We start from the raw sequence: 19,929 nt of genomic DNA on the forward strand, positions 1-19,929 counted from the left end.
TAAAGACCATCAACTATAATTACCCCAAAAGAAAACATATTTAATAAATTAGCAGTAATTAGCTTGACTGAACAGAAGTCATCAAAAAGAATATTTGGATTTTAAAAAATTCATACTATGTGCTTATTAACTGAAAAGATGGTATGCTATGCAGTTGTAGATTGGGTCTTGCAGTATGATCATGTCGCTATATGTAAGTTTATGTTCGTACGTTTGTCAAAATATTGGAGCTATAAATCTTGAGATTTCATGATAGTCTTACTAGTCAAGGCAAGTTTGTTGAAGCAGATTTTTAGAGGAGTAAATTGCTCAGGTATTGAATAAATTGGAAATGATTTTGAGTAAAATGAAAATAAGTTAAAGGACAAGAAAAAGTTATGTGGAAAGAGCTTTAGGTTTGGAGTCTTTCACCCTGATTTTAACTCCTTGGTTAATACTGTGTGACCTTAAGCAAGTTAGCAATTTTCTGAACTTTGCCTCAGTTTCTTCATTTGTATAATTGGAATAAAAATGCCTTTCTCAGATTAATTTTGGTGTTCAAATGAGAGAATCATATGAAAATACTTATTAAGTTACTGTGGAAGCATAAGGTAGTAATATGAGCTGAAAGTATTCAAACCAACCTGTGTGTACATAGCAGTTAGAACTGTGTGCATATCATTTTTAAAGTTTCTGAAGGGAAATCTTTTCTGGAAGAGTCTCTTGCATGTAAAGATTTGAATTATATACATATATATGTGTATATATATTCATTATGGTTTAGTGAAAAATAGCCTGAATTTTAAAACTGGGTTTTAGTCCTGTTTGTAACATTTAGTTGTGCGATAAATCAGTTAATTTCTCTGTGTTTAGCCTTCTTATTTTTGAGAGATAGCAATAGATAACTCTACATGTGCCAGTTGAGATCCTAGTACAAAAATATTTTAAAGAATCATAAAGGTACAGTAAGAGAGTATTAATAACTATTACATTGCTGCTTCACATGAAAGTAACTTTGAATACTACCAGATTTGAATGGAATTGTAAATCTGTTTTGTTTCTTGGCCAAATCTGTTAACAAGACGCTAACTTTGTATAGAGAGTAGAGGCAAACAAGCAACTTCAGGGGCCTGAATGTAAGTTACTAATTTATTAGCATAAAATCTACTTACAAAGTAAGAGGAAGGGCTTTTAAAATTAGCCAGCTAACTCTAATTTTTTCTGGAGGAGTGCAAAGTGGATAAATAGCAAGTTTAGATATGGTGTCAAATCCTCTTGGGTTTTTGCTATGGAACAGAATAGGAAAACAATAAAGCTTTCAGGTGCAGGGTACAAATGAGTGTATAAAACTGGTGGTGACAAGGTTATAAATTTTTGAAGCAGTCACAGATCTTCTAACAATTCACTACATTTATTCTGAGTTGAATTAGTGGTGGGCAGACTATGTGACAGGAAAACTCTTTCAAATACTTGAAATTTTCAGACTTAGTTTAAGACTAGAAAAGTGATTTTACTCCATAGCTGCTGTTACTTGGTTTATAAATTTAGGTGTCAACTTACTTGAACATTCTTTTAATGAATTATATTGAAACATTTCTTCCTTTTTAATACAGTGATGATGAAAATACATTTAAAATCTTAGTTGCAACTGACATTCATCTGGGATTTATGGAGAAAGATGCAGTCAGAGGAAACGATACATTTGCCACACTTGATGAAATTTTAAGACTTGCCCAGGAAAATGAAGTAAGTTTGGTTAATGTTTTTTAGTGTTTTCTTACTCAGCAGGCTCTTTTTTCTTCTTAAAATTAGAGGTTTGTTTTATATGCTTATCTGCTTACATTGCCTGTTTAAATATCAATATACTAAAAACCCAAAGTAGGTTTTGTGTGTTTTGTGCCCTTAATTCAAGTAGGAACTACTTTTGAAAATAATCTGTAAAGATTTACAAATATTGATGGGGTACTTTCTGAGTGTAGAAGTGTCATAGTTTCTATTTTCAAAGAACATATACCAGCCAAATGCAAAATAAGACAAATTTCCAAAATGCTCAGATGCAGGGTCACATGTGATAAGAGTCTTTTCTGGATTTTAGAGGAGGAAGAGATGGTATTTAGATGAGGATATCAAGATGAGTTCAGTGAAGGAGGTGGCATTTAACTTAGGCTTTTGATGGGTGAAGAGCATGAAGAAAGTACATTTCACAGGAAGCAGGAGGAAGGGCACAGAGGTGAGGCAATATGAGGTATGTCAAGGGAACAGCAGGTCTGGTCAGCTCACTGGTAGACCACGTGCTTGTTAGAAATCACCTTGAAGGACCAGAAATGTGATTTGAACTGCATTAAGGAGCACTTCAAACGCCAGATGGAGGAGTTTGTACCCAGTTCAGTAGAAAGTCTTCTGGCAACTTGGAGCATGAATTGGAAACCAGTTTGAGGCCTTTTAAAAGTGGTAGCATGGGATAGAGAAGAGGAAGTGAATGCAAGAGATATTCCAAAGATAGGATTTGCATTCTTTGATTGATTAGTTGTAGGAGGTGGAGATGAGGGAAAAGGGGATGACAGTGACTGTGAAGTGTTAAGTTTGGGTGATTGGTGGTACCAATAATAGAAATAGGTTTTAAATAAGGAAGAGGTACTGCTTTATTGTGGGAAGGTGATGAATTCTGATTTAGGCCATTTGAGTTGGGAGATTCCAATAGGACATTCAAAGAAACATTCCAGCAAGCAGTTGAAATGTCAGTCTAGGGCCCAAGAGAATCCTGTTTCCTTTATTTCCCAATGCTTAGGTCTTAAAATATTTCTTTCCTTAAGGAGATAAGCTTTTTTTTCTACTTTGCCCTTTCCTTCTCTTCTATTTTGTTTTCCTTCCCTGCATTCCTTAAGTTTAATTGCCCCCTCCCCTCACAGCCCCATGCTGGTACTTCCAGATGCATATTATATTTACTTTTTGCCTTAATTCTTCTTGACTCTGAAGTCTTCTATTTGGTAGGGCCTATGCTATCTAACCAGCCTTATTTCTACTCCTTGGAGTTTTGTGGGGTTTTTTAACCTTTAATTTTGAAACGTTATCAGTTTTACAGAAATGTTGCTAGAATAGTACAAAGAATTCCTTACCCTTCACCCAGATTTTCCTACATTTTACATTTACTTTATTCTCTCTTTGCTTACACACACACACACACACACACACAATTTTCTGAACCATTTTAGAGTAAATTGCATGTATAACAATAGTTTACTTACCAAAACCAGAAAATTAATATTGATTCAATACCATTATGTAACTTTAAGATGTTACCAGTTGTCTCACTAATGCCTGTTACAGCAATAGGGGGACAGGTAGATGTTTAGTTGTCATATTTCTTTAGTCTCTTGTAGTGTGTGTCTTTCATGACTGACATTGTTGAAGAGTGCAGGCTAGTTATTTTGTAGAATAGTCCTCAGTTGGATATGTCTGATATGTCCTCATGATTAGATCCACTTTTGGCAGGAATACCACAGCTTCTCAGTGTTCCCTGGAGTCACAAACTAGTTTCTAGATATATTTTTAAAAAGTTTTTCCTTCTGGTAAAGTACACACAGTAAAACTTACCATCTTAACCATTTTTTAAGTGTACACTTCAGTATTGTTAAACACATTCACATTGTTATATAACCAGTCTCCAGATTGCTTTTCAACTTGCAAAAGTGAAACTATACCATTTAAACAACTCCCCTTTTCCTTTCTTCCCTAAAATTGTCTTTTATTTGTTGTTTTGTTTCTTCTATGCCTTTGATTACCATCATTTTCTTCCTTTACTCAAATCATGTTCATTTTTGAAGACCTGGCTTAAATCCTACATTTTTATGAAAGCTTCTCTGACTCTGCTGTAGGGATGGAAAACTTATCCCTTCTTATCTAGGTTCTTTGGCTGGTCTGATAATTACATTGACAGATTAACAGGAGGAAAACAAATTTCATACATAAAAGCGTGAGAATCCCTGATAGCCGGGTAATTGAGGCTTACATACCATCCTGAGCAAAAGAAGGGGTTAAGGGTGCCGAGCTTCAAAGGGGAAGAAGGCAGTTCACAGGAAGATGGGAAGAGCAAATGCTGGGTAATGCAGATAAATTTCTGCTATAAAAAGTTATCTCTGGTAACAGCTCTCTTCCTGATACAGGCTGTCTATCTAAATTCTTTTAGGCAGTTAAGGAAAAGGTAGAAATGCTTGTCCTGAGTCAGCTGCGTCTTAATTACCTTCAGCTCAAAACAATCCCCATTTCAGTGTGGCACATTTTGGGGTGGTGTATTCCCCCCACACACTATAGCTCATAATCATCTGTGCTCCTGGGTTCTTTCGTGTAAATAAGAACTGCAAATTTCTTCAGGTAGATTGGACACTTCTTGAAAGCGTCAGTGTTGGACTTTCATTTGGTGTGATTTCCCCTTCTCTCTGGTTGTTCCTAGAATGCTCTTCCTCAGAATCTCATTTATCCTTCATAGTGCCACCGTGTGGGCAAATCCCTCCCAGACTTGCAGTTCTCAGAGGAACTTCCTTTCCTCCGTTAGAATTCATTGTAATGTCACCTCCTGCTTTGTTTACATATCCGTTCTAGTGCATGTCAGTCTGACTTATCTCTAATGCATAACAGTTTGTCTCTTCCATTAAATTTTGAACATTTTTAGAATAGGGATTGTATTTTATTTATCATTGTATCCTTTGCATAGTACATGGTATTGCACATTGTCAGTATTTAATGAGGGCAGGGACATTATTGATTTTGTAAATTGCTATTTCCTCAGCTGCCAGTGCCTGTAGGAGCTCTCTAAATAATTGTTGAATAAATGGAATGAATAATTTCAATTGAATTGGATATCTCTTTCAGAGGTTCTATTAAAGTGTGAGCTTTATCCTTGATTTGAATAATGAAAAAATGTAATCACTTAGGGTTCATCAGTAAGAGAGTTGGTGTTATCATTTGAAGATAGCTTTTTTGAAGGTGGCCTAGGAACCTAAATAGGAATCAGATTAATCACCAGATTGGGAGTTCCTTTGAATAAGTAAAATATAAAATTTTAAATTTCCATACACAATAGCATTTTATATGATATATTTTTTCTACCCCTTTCATCTATGGAGAAATTTTATCTATAAAACATACTAATTTTAACACTTTTCTGCTGATTAGGTGGATTTTATTTTATTAGGTGGTGACCTTTTTCATGAAAATAAGCCCTCAAGAAAAACATTACATAGCTGCCTCGAGTTATTAAGAAAATATTGCATGGGTGATCGTCCTGTACAGTTTGAAATTATCAGTGATCAGTCAGTCAACTTTGGTTTTAGTAAGTAAGTATATTTACGTGCTTATGTGAAGTTTTCTTCTGTAGAGTATTTTCTATATAAGACACAAACACATTAACAATGAATATTTCATCTTTATTATAACTTATTTTCATAGTAAATGTAGTTTTTTGAATTTCTTGTACATCATTAATTTGTAATTCCTTAATTGTGGGACTGAGTATCTTCTTGAATTTTTATTGTACATTTTGGTATTCTCTTCTGTTTATATCCTGTGCTCATTTTAAAAATTGGGATTTTTGCCTATTGCTACTGACTTTGTAGAAGTTATCTATATATTCTAGATACTTCGCTTTTGTCAGGCATGGTGTATTTTTTCCCTAGTCAGTGGATTATCTTTTGGCTTTGTTTATGGTGCCTTTTGTTGACTGAAATACTTAATTTTGATGTAGTCAAATACGTGTTTTTTTTAAGGTTTTTGCTTTTGGGACTTATTTATGATATCTACCAAGAACCCCATGCCATAAAGATACTCATGTTTTTTCTTAAACATTGTGTAAAAATACCATATTGCATTAGTTGAATGTTCTGTTATTCTTCTTCAGCATATGCTGGTTTTTCATCTTTCCTCTCTTTTATGACCTGATACTTTTGAAGTGTACTGGTCATATATTTTATAGAGTGCCCCTCACTTTGGCTTTTTCTCATGATTAAACTAGGATTATGCTTTTTGGGGAAGAATATTCCTCACAGAGGTGACGTGCCCTTCTCATAGCATATCAGGAATACATGCTGTCAACATGGCTTATCATTGGTGTGGTTAACCTTGATCACCTGGTAAAGGTGGTGTCCAAGTCTGTCCACTGATTTTAATATCTATTAGTAGCTCATTGCTGCTAGCAGTTACAACTGTGGTGTTCTAATGGTGATTTTTTATTTTCCACATTCTTTCTACATTTATTGATTGGCATTCTTTATTAAGGAAGATTTGTCCCTTGTTTCCTATTTATATTTATTTATTTATTTATTTATTTATTTATTTATTCATTCATTCATTCATTCATTCATTCATTCATTCAATTGTCTATGTCGTTAGGAACTAATTCAAGTGTTTATTGGTATGAATTTATTTTTCCCCCTTTGGGTTATAATTTAATACTTTTGTAATCAATTATATCAGCTTTAGCCACTTGAGTATTCTTTCAGATTGCCTCCTGTGACCATTTGACATACTGAATTCCAGAAGTAGCCTCCATATATGTAGGAATTAGTATTTGATAAAGGTGGCATCTCATACCTCCATGAAAAATATGGATTATTCAATAAAAGTACTAGAAGAAACTATTATACAATTTTTGAAAATCTAGATGTAGCAAAGGCTTTTCTAAGTATGACACAAACCTAGGAGCCTTAAAAGAAAGGATTGGTACTTTTGTCTTGTAAAAGTAAATTTCTGCTTGGCAAAAACTGCCCAAAGCAATCAAAAGTGAGAGTTCAACCAGGAAGAATATTTGCAACTAATTCCAAATTAAGGTCTAATTTCTCCAGTAGATAAATAGTTCTTTCAAGTCAATAAAAAAATCCATGAGTTAATAAAAAAATATAGGTAAAGAATATGGACATAGTTCACAGAAAGGGAAATAAAGTGGCATTTAAACGTATTAAAAGGATATGAAAGATATAAAATGAAGCTCATTCGTAAGAAAAATAAAAAATGAAGTATACTGCAATGTTTTTCTCCTATTAGATTGGCATAAATCAGTGATTCGTAATCCTGGTGCACCTTGTAGTTACTTAGGAGTCTTAAAAAATACTTATTTATGCCCAGTCTTCAGTCCAGTTAATCTCGTTTAGTGTGACGTGGGCATTGGTATTTCTTAAAAGATTTCCCAGATAACTCTGATGTGCAGCTAGTATTTAGAACCACTGGCATTGATAATAAAGTATTATGTTGGTGGAGTAAGGGTGAACTGTCTTTCCCCTGAATTGCCATTGTATTATGTGTATTTCTGTCCTCTATGGAGGGAAATTGGCAGTATCTATCATTTATAAATGCACATGTGTTCTTTGACCCAGTAATTCCCTTCTAGACATTTTCCTGTCCTCTTACAAGGGCAGCTTTGTACAAGATTACTGACTCGAGCACTATTTGTAAAACAAAAGACTGGAAATGGTCTAAATGTCCATTGGTAGGTAACTACTTAAACACATTATAATAGTTAATACCATGGAGTACTGTCCAGCCAGAAAAGCACAAGGAAGCTCCTTAAGTATGATACAAAATGATTTCTAAAGTATGTTAAATGATGAAAGCAGGGTGCAGTAATCTATATCATGCTCTCATTTATGTAAGAAGGAAAAAGGTATATTTATTTGCTTATACAGGTATAAGATAATTTTGCAAAGATACACTAGGAATTGTTAATGTCATTTGCTTCTAAGAAGAGGAGCTAGATAACTGGGGACAAGAGTGGGAGACTTTTAATTTGCACAAATAGTAAGTGTTAGAGCTGGAATTTTTAGCCTAGGTCTTTTGGTTTTAAAAGTGGATGTGTTTTTTGCCCTTCCCATTCTACAAATAAAAACCGTGGCTTTTAAAATTTTGAAAACCTATTAACGTCCCATTAATTAGATATACCACTGTTTTATACAATTCACTTGCATCATTTATGGTAGGGTTTTCTTTAATAAAGTGTTGTACTTTGACGTATTTTCAGACTTGACTTGAAATGAATTGTTGCCTACGATTTTATTTTTTTTAAAGCTCCAAATTTGTGGTCATTTGCCAACTTAGATCATCCAGTTTGCCTATAACTGCATTGTTTTTTGGGGGAGGATAATGGGGAAATGGCTTTTGTCTCTTACAGAACCTTTAATTACCTTTTTAAAATTTTTTTTATTTTTTAAGGTTTCCATGGGTGAACTACCAAGATGACAATCTCAACATTTCAATTCCAGTGTTTAGTATTCATGGCAATCATGATGATCCCACAGGGGTAATTATTGGGTTCTTACAGTTTGTTGAAATTTCAGAAATGATCAATTTGGTTTGTCTGTGGAAAGCAGTTTTTATTAAAATAGAGTCAAAAGTCAAATTTACTTTTTATTATTCATAGAAGCTTTTACATTGCTTTTAAGATAATTTTTTAAAATCTGGAATAACAATTGGTGTGTGAGGTATGCTTTTATTTCATTAGTGCTGAGATTAACAATAAATAACCAGGAGTAGCAATAAGCGAATACCTGTCATTTGTATAATGCTTTACAGTTACCTATAGGAAATGATTGTTTCATAAACAGTTTTAAATGTAAATTAGGTGATCTTATTACATCTTATTTGGAAGTAATAATAGAGGTCCTAAACTGAAAATATCTTTTTGTTTTATCTGGTAATGAATATTATAAATCACTAGTTATCTAGTCTTTCTCCCCCTATATCTTAAGAGGCCTTAATATTACAAAGCACTTATTACTTGGTTAAAATATCATAACTTTGTTTTTTCAATATGTTTATACTGATTTCAGAGATAGGAAGGGAGAGGAGGGAAACATCAATGGTGAGAGTCATTGATCGGCTGCCTCCTGCATGCCCCCTACTGGGGATCGAGCCCACAACCCAGGCATGTGCCCTGACTGGGAATCAAACTGTGGCCTCCTGGTTCATAGGTTGGCACTCAACCACTGAGCAACACCAGCCAGGCCAAGACATTATAAGTTTTGATGAAATGTTGTTCACTTTGCATTTAGCGTGTGATTCCAATTGCAATCATTTCTAATTGGAAAAAAAGGTAGCAAAAACTTTTTAGTATTGTAGTTTTGTTTTGAGAAGAAACTGTGTTAATCTGTTTCTATAACAAGTATATAGAATGTATGTTTTTGTAACTAGTATATGGAATATACTTTAATAGGTATTAATATGATATGCAGATTACTTATTTTTTAACATTCATTAATATACTTTGAAAATATTTTGCGTAGGCAGACGCACTCTGCGCTCTGGATGTTTTAAGTTGTGCTGGATTTATAAATCACTTTGGACGTTCAATGTCTGTGGAGAAGATAGACATTAGTCCAGTTTTGCTTCAAAAAGGAAGCACAAAAATTGCTCTTTATGGCTTAGGTAAGATGGTTTTATTGTATGTCAATAACTATTTAATTATTTAAGGACCTGGGAAATCAGATTCTGGAGTTAACTTTGTTGCTGTTTGGGAAGAAGTGAGGCAAATGTATATTCTTTATGAGTTACTATAAAAATGATAGGAGGTTTTGGTAGATATTTTTAGTATTTAATAAGGACTAGTAGACCTGATACTTATTTTTAATAGCAAATTTGGTGAAAAAAATTTTTTTCTTTACTACCTTTTTGTTGGTTCCTTTTAGACTTAGATGAAGAATCCTGAACATTACAATTGGAAAGTAATTAGATATCTTGGGAGTCTTTGAAAGGTCTAAAGCTTCACTGTCCAGTGCAGTAACCACTAGCCTCATACAGATGCTGAGCACTTGAAATGTGGCTCGTCTGCATTGAGATATGCTAGAAGTGTCAAGTACACATCAGATTTCAAAGACTTAGAAAAAATGTAAAATATCTTATGGAGTTAAATAAAATATATTAAAATTAATTTCACCTGTTTCTTTTTTACTTGTGCTATTTAATTTGGCCACTAGAAAATTTTAGAAAATTTTAAATTATACATTTGGCCTGCATGGTAACTCACATTATATTTTTATTAGATAATGCTAGTCTAGAGCTGTCATCTCTAATGCTCAGGAAATGTGCTTGATCAACTTTACTATCTTCAGTTTGTTTAGTGTCCAGTAGGTGAAAGCCTATTTGCTAGGCTTTATTCCATATGAATGAAAGATCACAGACATTTTTAGAGTGCAAAGTTTAGTTACTGTGTCTTCCTTGCATTAAGTTCAGCTTGATATTTTATTTGTTTTATGGATGCGATAGCTTTGTTGTGTATGGAGTATTATAAAAATTATATTCCATGTTAAATCAACCTTAAAGTACCCTGAGAGAAATTGGGGGAAAATTTCACACAGTAGCCTCAACATAGGTTTTTATTACTTTTTTTTAGTGATTTTTTAGAAGCCTTAGAAGATCTTATTCAGTTGTCTTTGGGTATGTTTTTAAGATAATAAATTATGATGGGTTGTTTATTTAAACACTTTTTCTAGGGAGCTTATAATTTCTGTCCATTTCATAATTTCTCTAACAAGTAAAAAACATCATGATTATTTATATTTTAGAGATATAGAAAATGAAGTTCAGGTATATGTCTGATTTTGCAGTAACAGAGCAAAAGTGAAATATACTTTAAAAAAAAATCTAACTGCTATTTTAATCACTCTAATGTTAGGGTTCATAACTGCAGAAAATGGTTGATCTCTCATTTTCAGACTAAAGACATTCCATTATGCTTCAGTCATCCATTTTTTCTCAAACTCTCATCTCATCCTGTTCTGTTTTCCTTAAGTAGACTCTATCTACCCTCCACCCCTACTCTCACCCCAACCCTAGAACACTTTAAAAAAAAATAGTTTATTGATTTTTAGAGAGAGAGGAAGGGAGAAGAGAGAAACATCCATGTGAGAGAGTAACATCAGTTGGCTGCCTCCCGCATACCCCATGCTAGGGATGGAGCCTGCAACCCAGGCATATGCCCTGACCCGGAACCAGCAACTTCTCAGTACAGGGATGACTCTGGAGCCATACATGCCGGGGATAGAACTCTTTTGATAGTTAGCAAATTCCCTCATATCATTAGGCTCTTCTCTGAATGTTGCCTCTGCTCTCTGACTGGCCCTGAGGTCACTGTGTTCCACACAGTTCTCTCTCAGCCTTTCATGGGCTTCAGGGCAAGGGCGTAGGCCAAGATGGTCATTGTTCTCCAGGTTCCCTGCTGCCACTTATTTGCCTGCCAGCAAACTCCCTGCTTCTTGGAACTAATTGCCAGCTGGCTAACCTGCCCACTCCTTTCCCTCAAATTTTTTCCCTACCTACAGATTTTGTGAGTGTTCTCAGTGCTTCAAGACTAAAATAGATCCACCTTCTAATGCCCTGGGCTTTGTATGCCTTGACTTTACCTCTCTAGTTATATGTTCTGCATTCCACTACCTATTCCGTTGGCTACATTCTAGGAATTCTCTTTAGAGGCTAGGCCTCTACTAGCTCTTATACTTCTGCAATTGTTGGCTTTTCTCTAAGACCTTCCCTGATCTCTACATAAATTAGCAATCTAGTTCCCTCACTGATATTACCCATCTTAGCATCCTGACTTTTTCTCCATTTATTTTTATTTTAAAAAATTTTTTTAATATGTCTTTATTGATTTCAGAGAGAGGAAAGGAGAGAGAGAGAGAGAGAGATAGAAACAGCAATGATGAGAGAGTCATTGATCAAGCCTGCAACCGGGCATGTGCCCTGACTGGGAATTGAACCCCGATCGCCTGGATCCTAGGTCGACTCTCAGCTGCTGAGCCACGCCCGGCCGGGCTCTCCATTTATAATACTTAGAATTGTAGTTTGTGTGTTTGTTTACTTGTTTGTGTTGTCCTCCTTCACTAGACTAAGCTAGTCCTTTGGGATAGAGGAAGAATTATTTAAAATTCATTAAATTATTGAAAAGTGCAGTATTTTTATTTAAAAATGCAATATATATGATTATTACTTGTACATACATTTATTTTTTCTCTCTCACCCCTCTTTCTGTGTATTTTATAATGTCTACATTGGGTCAAAAGTGCTATGTACTCATAATAAAGGGATAGTGAAAAACAATATTTTAAATAGAAATTTTAATAATGATTTAGACATAGAAACCTCAGATTTTTTTATTACACATTTTTCAGGTTTTGAAGGTATATGCTTGATAGGAAAACATTTTTTGAGTGCATTTAACTGCTCAGCAGTTGTCATGTAAGAACCTGGAACGTATTCATTTGCAAACAATGATTCGAGATTTCAAATATATCTCTAATAGGAAAATGAAATACTTAGAGAAGCACATAATTTAGAAGCAAAACATATTCATTTTTTAAAACCAAGTAAGAAACCACTTTTAAAATAACGTCATGTCCATTTTAGGATCTATTCCAGATGAAAGGCTGTATCGAATGTTCCTCAATAAAAAAGTAACAATGTTGAGACCAAAAGAAGATGAGAACTCTTGGTTTAATTTATTTGTCATTCATCAGAACAGGTAAAAGTATTCTTTGGAAATTGTTGAGTCAGGTATTGAGGTTCCCCAGATCCCCGTTTCTAGGCTTACTTATTTGAGTAAAATGCTCCTTATTCTTTGAATGTTGTCAGTGCCGGGTCAGGCAAAACTTAGATATGCTTCGTGTGACCTCATTTGGAAAGTTTTCAATAAATATTCATACCTATAAGAGACTATTCAGAGTGTATGATAAGGTATAAGGGTAACCATAAAATGAATACCCCTAAACTCAGCAAAGAAGTAGAACAATTACCAGTATGTTATCCCATGCCCTTTCCTGACCCCATTTCTTTCTGCCTCCCCCAGAAAGAAGCACAATCTTCAGTTGTTATTTACTCAGCCCATTGATTTTCTTTGTTGTTTAATCACATATACATCCATAATGAATTATTTAGTTTGGCATAACTGGAATCATGTTGTAAATTTTGCAGCTGGCTTATTATGTTCAATATTATGTTACTAAGATTTATCCATTTTGGACTTAAAAGTGTAATTCACTTTTGCTGATGTATAGTTATACTTTTCTCCTGGTAGTGAAGGTTTTGAGTTATTTCCAGATTTTTGCTTTTTTAAAACCTTTTTGTTGTGAACATTCTTATACACACTTACATAAAAATATTCCTAGGTACATGATCTGCTCTAATTTCACTTCCTGCTCTTCCCTGCGTTCATTCTGCTCAGCCACACTGATCTCCTTGCTGTTTTGAAATCACTGAACACATTCCCATCTCTGCACCTTTGCCAGCTGCTTGTCCCTCTGTCTAGGTCTTTCTTCCCTTGCCTGCTAATCCCTCACCTCATTTCTGTGCTCATTTGTCACCTGTTGGAGAGTCCTTTCCTGACCACACTATGTGTAGTGATATCCCCGTTCCATGTCACTTTTATTTTTCTTTATTTGTATCCATCACTACCTGGCAAATTTTATATGTATCTACCATGTGCATATGCTTATACATATACATCATGTATTGTTGCTTGTTTCCCCCACTAGAACAAGGACTTTTTTCACTGCTGTGTCTCCAGTATCTAAGTATTTGTTGAATGCATATTGGTTTGCATTATGTGAATGCTGGGCCAAATTATTTGAACACTTTCATTTAAATTCCAAAATATAAGTCAGTGTTAGGGAAAACCTTTCCTTCTTGTCTTTACTCACCTTGGGTTTTCACATATCTTTTAATAATAACAACTAATCTAGGTATAAAACCAGAGTTTGCAAATCACTTATTCACATGATATTTTATTTAATATGGAAAACTCGTATTTCTTGTGTAAAATTGACGTTCTTACTGTCATTATTTTTATAATCAGTAATAAAACAGATGATGTTAAAAAAATGGGCATATTTAGAGATTTCTTTTTATTCTACAAAGTTTAGGCTTAACTCTTATTTTCTGTATTCTTTTTTTGCTGTATAATTAAATCAATTTATAGGTTTTTACTGTTGATAGAGCTCATGCTTTTCTGACTTGCCCAAAATGGGTTATTCCTCTTTAAACCTCTCATGATCTGCATCTAAATGTAGGATTGACTGCTTTCTCTTCTGGGTCTCCTACTTGTCTATGTCCTGAAAATTTGTAAGCCCTTTGAGGAATTAGATATCTTTGTATTCTCAATCCCTTGCACAGTTTTGGCACATAGAAGGGATGTAATAAATCTTTAATGAATGGAGAAAGATCTGTATAGAATACTTAATATGAAATTTTTTATATCTCTGAATATTTATATTATTTATTTTTTAAAATCTTGGTATAGGAGTAAACATGGAAGTACTAACTTCATTCCAGAACAATTTTTGGATGAATTCATTGATCTCGTTATCTGGGGCCATGAACACGAGTGTAAAATAGCTCCAACCAAAAATGAACAACAGCTCTTTTACATATCACAGCCGGGAAGTTCAGTGGTTACTTCTCTTTCTCCAGGAGAGTCTGTAAAGAAGTGAGTAATAGTTACCTTTTCCAAATCACTTTTTTTAAAAAAACCTGCTATAATATTCTAATTATCCCATAGTTTCAAGGTACTGATGGTATTGTTATTTGTATGATAGATTTATTTATAAAGATAGATCATTTGATGTAATCTTGCTATTTTCCCAGATTGTAAGCCATTTGAACATGCCAGCATCCCAGTGGTCTTAATAATTTCTCTGCTTATTAGGCAAATGGAAGAATAACATTTTTATTTATTAAATTTCGAGTTACAATGCTAGAGATTATTACTAATTTCACAATGTCCATTAATAAACAAATTCATCTAAAACCATTTATGAAATTTTATATAAAAATGTAGGTAATAGTGATTAGCTAATAGTGGTTTTGCCCTTTAATCCACTCAAGTTCTGATTGTTAAGATGATAATAGGTTTAAAGAATATGGTAGGATGTAAGTTTTTTTATTTCCGTCATAGTTCTGCTGCTAATATGCATGTGCATACATACACACATGATACATATCTATGTAATAGTATATGCTACACATATTACTATCATAGTCCTGATAGCATTTTATTATACTTACTGTTACGTTTGTCCTCTACTCAACTGTATATTTGTTCAGGCAGGAAAAATGATGGGAGAGTGGATTTGTTTGAGGAAGAAGAATATTTAACATTTTTTCCTGTGAGATAACATTAAATTGCTGAAAATATATTTTAAGGGTATGATTTTATAAATAATTATTTTGTAGAATCTTAGAAATGTGGCAGTTTTGCTGTGCACGGTTTTTTGAGGAAATGTCATTTTCCTCCTTGTTTCAGGCATGTTGGTCTGTTGCGGATTAAAGGAAGGAAGATGAACATGCAGAAAATCCCTCTTCACACGGTGCGGCAGTTTTTTATGGAGGACATTGTTCTGGCTGATCATCCAGACATTTTTAACCCAGATAATCCTAAAGTAACCCAAGCCATACAGAGCTTCTGTTTGGAGAAGGTAATTCTTCCAGAGAAAGGTCGATGAGATCTACTTTAATTGAGAGATTATTTACACTGAGTTAAATACTTCAATAGAGGGAAGTCACTATATTTGTTACAGTCTCATGGAGCTTGTAGGGAACCATGGTTCAATAAATGAGTTTAGTTGTATCAAAAACCTTTTAAGTCTTCCAGATGGAGGAATGTTATATATAGAAGAAATTTCAGTTAAGCCCCTCTCCCAATTCCTTTCCTCCTCCTCTCAAATATGTACATAATCTTTTTTTTTTATTCTGACTTGATAATTTGTTCATTTTATTTATGAAAGCAGGCAGTGGCTTTGATTGGGAATTATGAAAGATGCGGAGAGCCTTAACCTCTCTAATAATCTCCATTAGGCATCCGTTTCACCCTAAAGCTACCCCAAACAAAGTCTTAAAATGTGTTTGCTATGTACCTGTAGCGTCAGCATAAGTCCCATACCTCCCCTTCCCTGCAGATTGCCACCCCTAAACCTCTACGGAAATTGTAGAGCCACTATTGGTGTTGTTGAATGCACTTGATACTATGTAAATTGACAGCTTAATATTAATTGCTGACACTCAGTTCTTACTCTGTGCTAACTCTCTGCTTTGCATCATAGTGTCATAAAAATTCATGTGAGGTAGTAATAATGATAATAGTAATTATCACTGATGTCCATTGCCTGCTTAGATATTCTGGACACCGCTGACAACATTTTGTATTTAATCCACTCAACAGTGCTGTGGATAGATAGATTCTACCATCCACACTTTATAGAGAGAGGAACAGGACCTTAAATAAAGTAACCTGCCCAGTGTCGCAGCTTCACCGGCAACATGGAACGTACATAACTGAAAAGGCTAAGAGTGTGTTGGTTTCAAGATGATTAGATCTAGAAACTCAAATTAAGATTATGGATTTCTCTGTCTCTGTTCCAGCCCCATGCTACCCATTCTGATGGTTTCTGTCTTAAACTTCACTATAAGGAAGGCGTTTTCACATGGTGGCCCATAGACTTATATGTACAGAGGAAAGAATCATTTTTCCCAGTAGCTCCAGATAAACCCCTAGCATTGAGTTTCACTGGACTGAGGTCACAAACTTGTCCCTAAACCAAATCTCTGAAGCCAGGGAGATGGAAAACAAATTAATTGGTCAGGCCTGGGTCAGGGAGCCCAGGGTCTCTCAACCTTGACACAACCGACATTTTAGACTGGGCAGTTTTTTGTTGTAGGACGTTGTTCTGTGCATTGTAGGATTTTAACAATATCCTCTCTGACCTCTGCCCTCTGGATGTCGGTAATATCCCTCCCTGTAGTCATAACAATATTTTTATTTTGAGATTGAAGAAATGCTTGAAAATGCTGAACGGGAACGTCTGGGAAATCCTGGACAGCCAGATAAGCCTCTTATACGACTGCGAGTAAGTCCTATTTTAGATGAATTGAACTTTATTGATTTTCAGAAGACTGTATTGCCGAGTTTATTTCACTCTTGCTCACCTTTGCCCCTATGATCCTGGTGTGTAATGTGCTTCTCTCGTTCCATAATATTTCCTTCAACACCCACTTAAAGCTTCCACTCTTCAAATAATCCTTTCTTGACCTCCCTTCAGAGTCCATACTTCTTCCTTTGTGTCCTCAGTTTACTCTGTACGTACTTCTTTCGGCACCATTTCATTTTGCTTGCAGTTATTATTTACATGTTTGTCTTCCCAGTCAGCTTGTGAATTTGACAACCAGTTGGGTTTTATTGGTGGCTGTATCCCTGGCACTTAGCAGAGGGCCTAGCACATTGTGAACACTCAAATAAAGTTTGCTTAGTAAACAAACTTTGTGACTCTCAGGAGCAGAAAATTACAAATAAAGCTGGGCCGGAGTCTAATTGTTAAAATGTCTGAAGAGTTTGGGGAGATCTGATAGCTTGAGCATTTCACATTTTCTGTTTTATAACATGGCAGCTGTAGAGATGGTCTGGGTAACACAAACATAGTTGCTTTGGGAGAACCACATAGTTCTCTTTATCTGGGCAGGAGATCCCATGTTTCTCATCTACATCTGCCTGATACCATTAGAACCAACAGACTGAAATAGAAAATTGACATTCCTTTTCCTAAACGTGATAAATTATTAATTCATTTGTGAAACAAAGGTGCAGGTATTTCTATGTACATAATATTCCAAAAGTACATTGTATCGGCCAGAGGCCCCTCATGAATTCATTGATTCAGTGGACCTATATTTATTGAATACCTCCTGTCCTGCGTGCTAGGAACACAGTAATGATAACACAGACGAGTTGTTGAATTTGTGGAGCTTATGGGAAGTGGAGCTGTGAGACATAATAAACAGATAGCAAGTAAATGAACAAAAGTCAGCTTATGCTGAGTGTGATGAAGTGTATAAGTGGGTGAAGGAATAGTGTGGATAGGCTGGTGATGTGGTATAATGCTGGTTCCCAGAGTATTACATTGAGAACAGCTAGTTTAGGAAAATGATTACAGTTGACCCTGACCAACAAGTTTGAACTGAACAGGTCCACTTATATGTGAGTTTTTTCATTAGATATTTTAAGTGTATTTTTTCTTATGATTTTCTTTTCTCTAGCTTACCTTATTGTAAGAATATGTTATATGATATATATAACATACAAAATATGTATTAATCAACTGTTTGTTATTAGTAAGTCTTCTGGTCAAAAGTAGGCTATAATTTTGGGGGGAGTTAAAAGTTATAAATGGATTTTCGACTACATGGAGGGTTAGTGTCCCTAACCCTCACTTTGCTCAAGTGGCAGCTATCTCTTAGAAAGCAATGTATTTCTCTTTGTAAAGGTTTTTGTATCACTACACTTCTTTAAAAAGAGACTGCCTTGAGAGCTCTCATTAGTTCTGATAAACAGCTCATGTGTTTTGCAGGGTAATCATTTCTCAAAGCTCATAGATTTGATTATTTTTCTGCATGGATTTTCCCGGTATTTATTCTCGTCTAGAGTGAGAGAATATGCCTAAGAGGATAGACCCATTAACTAATGCATCTAGGGCCAGCATTTTATTTTGGATGAGAATTTTGTTTCTGTTTTGGAAGTTCAAAATTTTGTTAAAACATTCACCTCCTTTTCAGATGGTACTCCTGGTGCCTAGACTACTAGTGTTATCATGGGAGATGTAATCATTCCAACATTATGAGAATTCTTGCTCTGTCTTGTTTCCATTGAACCAAGTGTTTTACGTAAGCTTATAAACCTTTGAAGCTTTATTTTCTCAGTAGAATAAATGGTATAACACCATAAGGATCTTTAAAATGAACTGTAGAACATTCATTTATTAACTTAAAAGTATTAAGCATAAACCTAAATACTGAAATGGTTTATCCTATATTTCCAGGTGGACTACAGTGGAGGTTTTGAACCTTTCAGTGTTCTTCGCTTTAGCCAGAAGTTTGTGGATCGAATAGCTAATCCAAAAGATGTTATCCATTTTTTCAGGCGTAGAGAACAAAAGGAAAACACAGGTAAGCTCGTTATTCTTACAAATTAAAAAATGCTCTTATAGGGTTTATGTAAATCAGTCTTTAGTAAAAAAAGAATAAAATAATGGGAAATGTTATAGTAAGATTTTTCCTAATATCTTAAACAAATAAACTGATAGTTGAATAAATTTCTTGTCTTCTAAAAATTAGATAGCAACCATTTTTAAACTTGTGTGAATATCAAAAAAAGGGAAAGGCTTTCTTTTCAGACGTAGTTTATTTATTTATTTATTCTATTTTTAATTTTTAAAAAATATATCTTTATTGATTTCAGAGAGAGGAAAGGAGAGGGAGAGAGAGAGATAGAAACATCAATGATGAGAGAGTCATTGATCGAGCCCACAACTTGGGCATGTGCCCTGACGGGAAATCGAACCCTGATCGCCCGGATCCTAGGTCGATGCTCAACCACTGAGCCACGCCCGGCCAGGCAACAGACGTAGTTATTTTAAACAGTGCTTCTGAGTACCAACACACACAGACTGTACAGATTTATTGCTCAAATTAAATATCTGTTATTTATTATACATTATTCATGTTCAGAGAATATATTCTCACATTTTGCATTATTAAGTATTTCAGCTTTAGGGCATACATGGTTTAGGAAGATGCCAGTCTTTTTTTGTTTGTTTTTTGTTGTTGTTTTTTTTAAATATATCTTTACTGACTTCAGAGAGAGGAAGGGAGAAGGGGGGAGAGAGAGAAACATCAATGATGAGAGAGTCATCATTGCTCAGCTACCTCCTGCACACTCCCTACTGGGGATCAAGCCCGCGACCTGGGCCTGTGCCCTGACTGGGATTCGAACCTCGATCTCCTGGATCATAGGTCGATGCTCAGTTGCTGAGCCATGCCCAGCCAGGCAATAAAGTCATACTTAAAAACACACACAAAAAAACAGGTCATCTGACTGAAATAGTTACCGTTGAACAACATGGGTTTGAACTGCACAGGTTCATTCATATGTGGATT

General features: G+C 34.8%; 1 protein-coding gene across 5 annotated transcripts in view; it reads left to right on the top strand.

Moving 5' to 3' along the window:
• Nucleotides 1-19,929, top strand: part of MRE11 (MRE11 homolog, double strand break repair nuclease) — a 54,987-nt gene that overhangs the window by 1,021 nt on the left and 34,037 nt on the right. For all 5 annotated transcript variants that reach the window (XM_081153799.1, XM_081153797.1, XM_081153796.1 and 2 more), the window contains 9 exons: nt 1,593-1,725; nt 5,152-5,312; nt 8,176-8,263; nt 9,246-9,387; nt 12,361-12,475; nt 14,249-14,434; nt 15,251-15,422; nt 16,770-16,850; nt 18,813-18,939. In XM_081153799.1, the coding sequence (XP_081009925.1) occupies nt 1,593-1,725; nt 5,152-5,312; nt 8,176-8,263; nt 9,246-9,387; nt 12,361-12,475; nt 14,249-14,434; nt 15,251-15,422; nt 16,770-16,850; nt 18,813-18,939 (1,205 nt within the window). The remainder of the gene's footprint in view (nt 1-1,592; nt 1,726-5,151; nt 5,313-8,175; nt 8,264-9,245; nt 9,388-12,360; nt 12,476-14,248; nt 14,435-15,250; nt 15,423-16,769; nt 16,851-18,812; nt 18,940-19,929) is intronic.

This window comes from Miniopterus schreibersii (genome assembly GCF_964146895.1).
Source record: "Miniopterus schreibersii genome assembly, chromosome: 12".
In the NCBI taxonomy this organism is placed as follows: domain Eukaryota; kingdom Metazoa; phylum Chordata; class Mammalia; order Chiroptera; family Miniopteridae; genus Miniopterus; species Miniopterus schreibersii.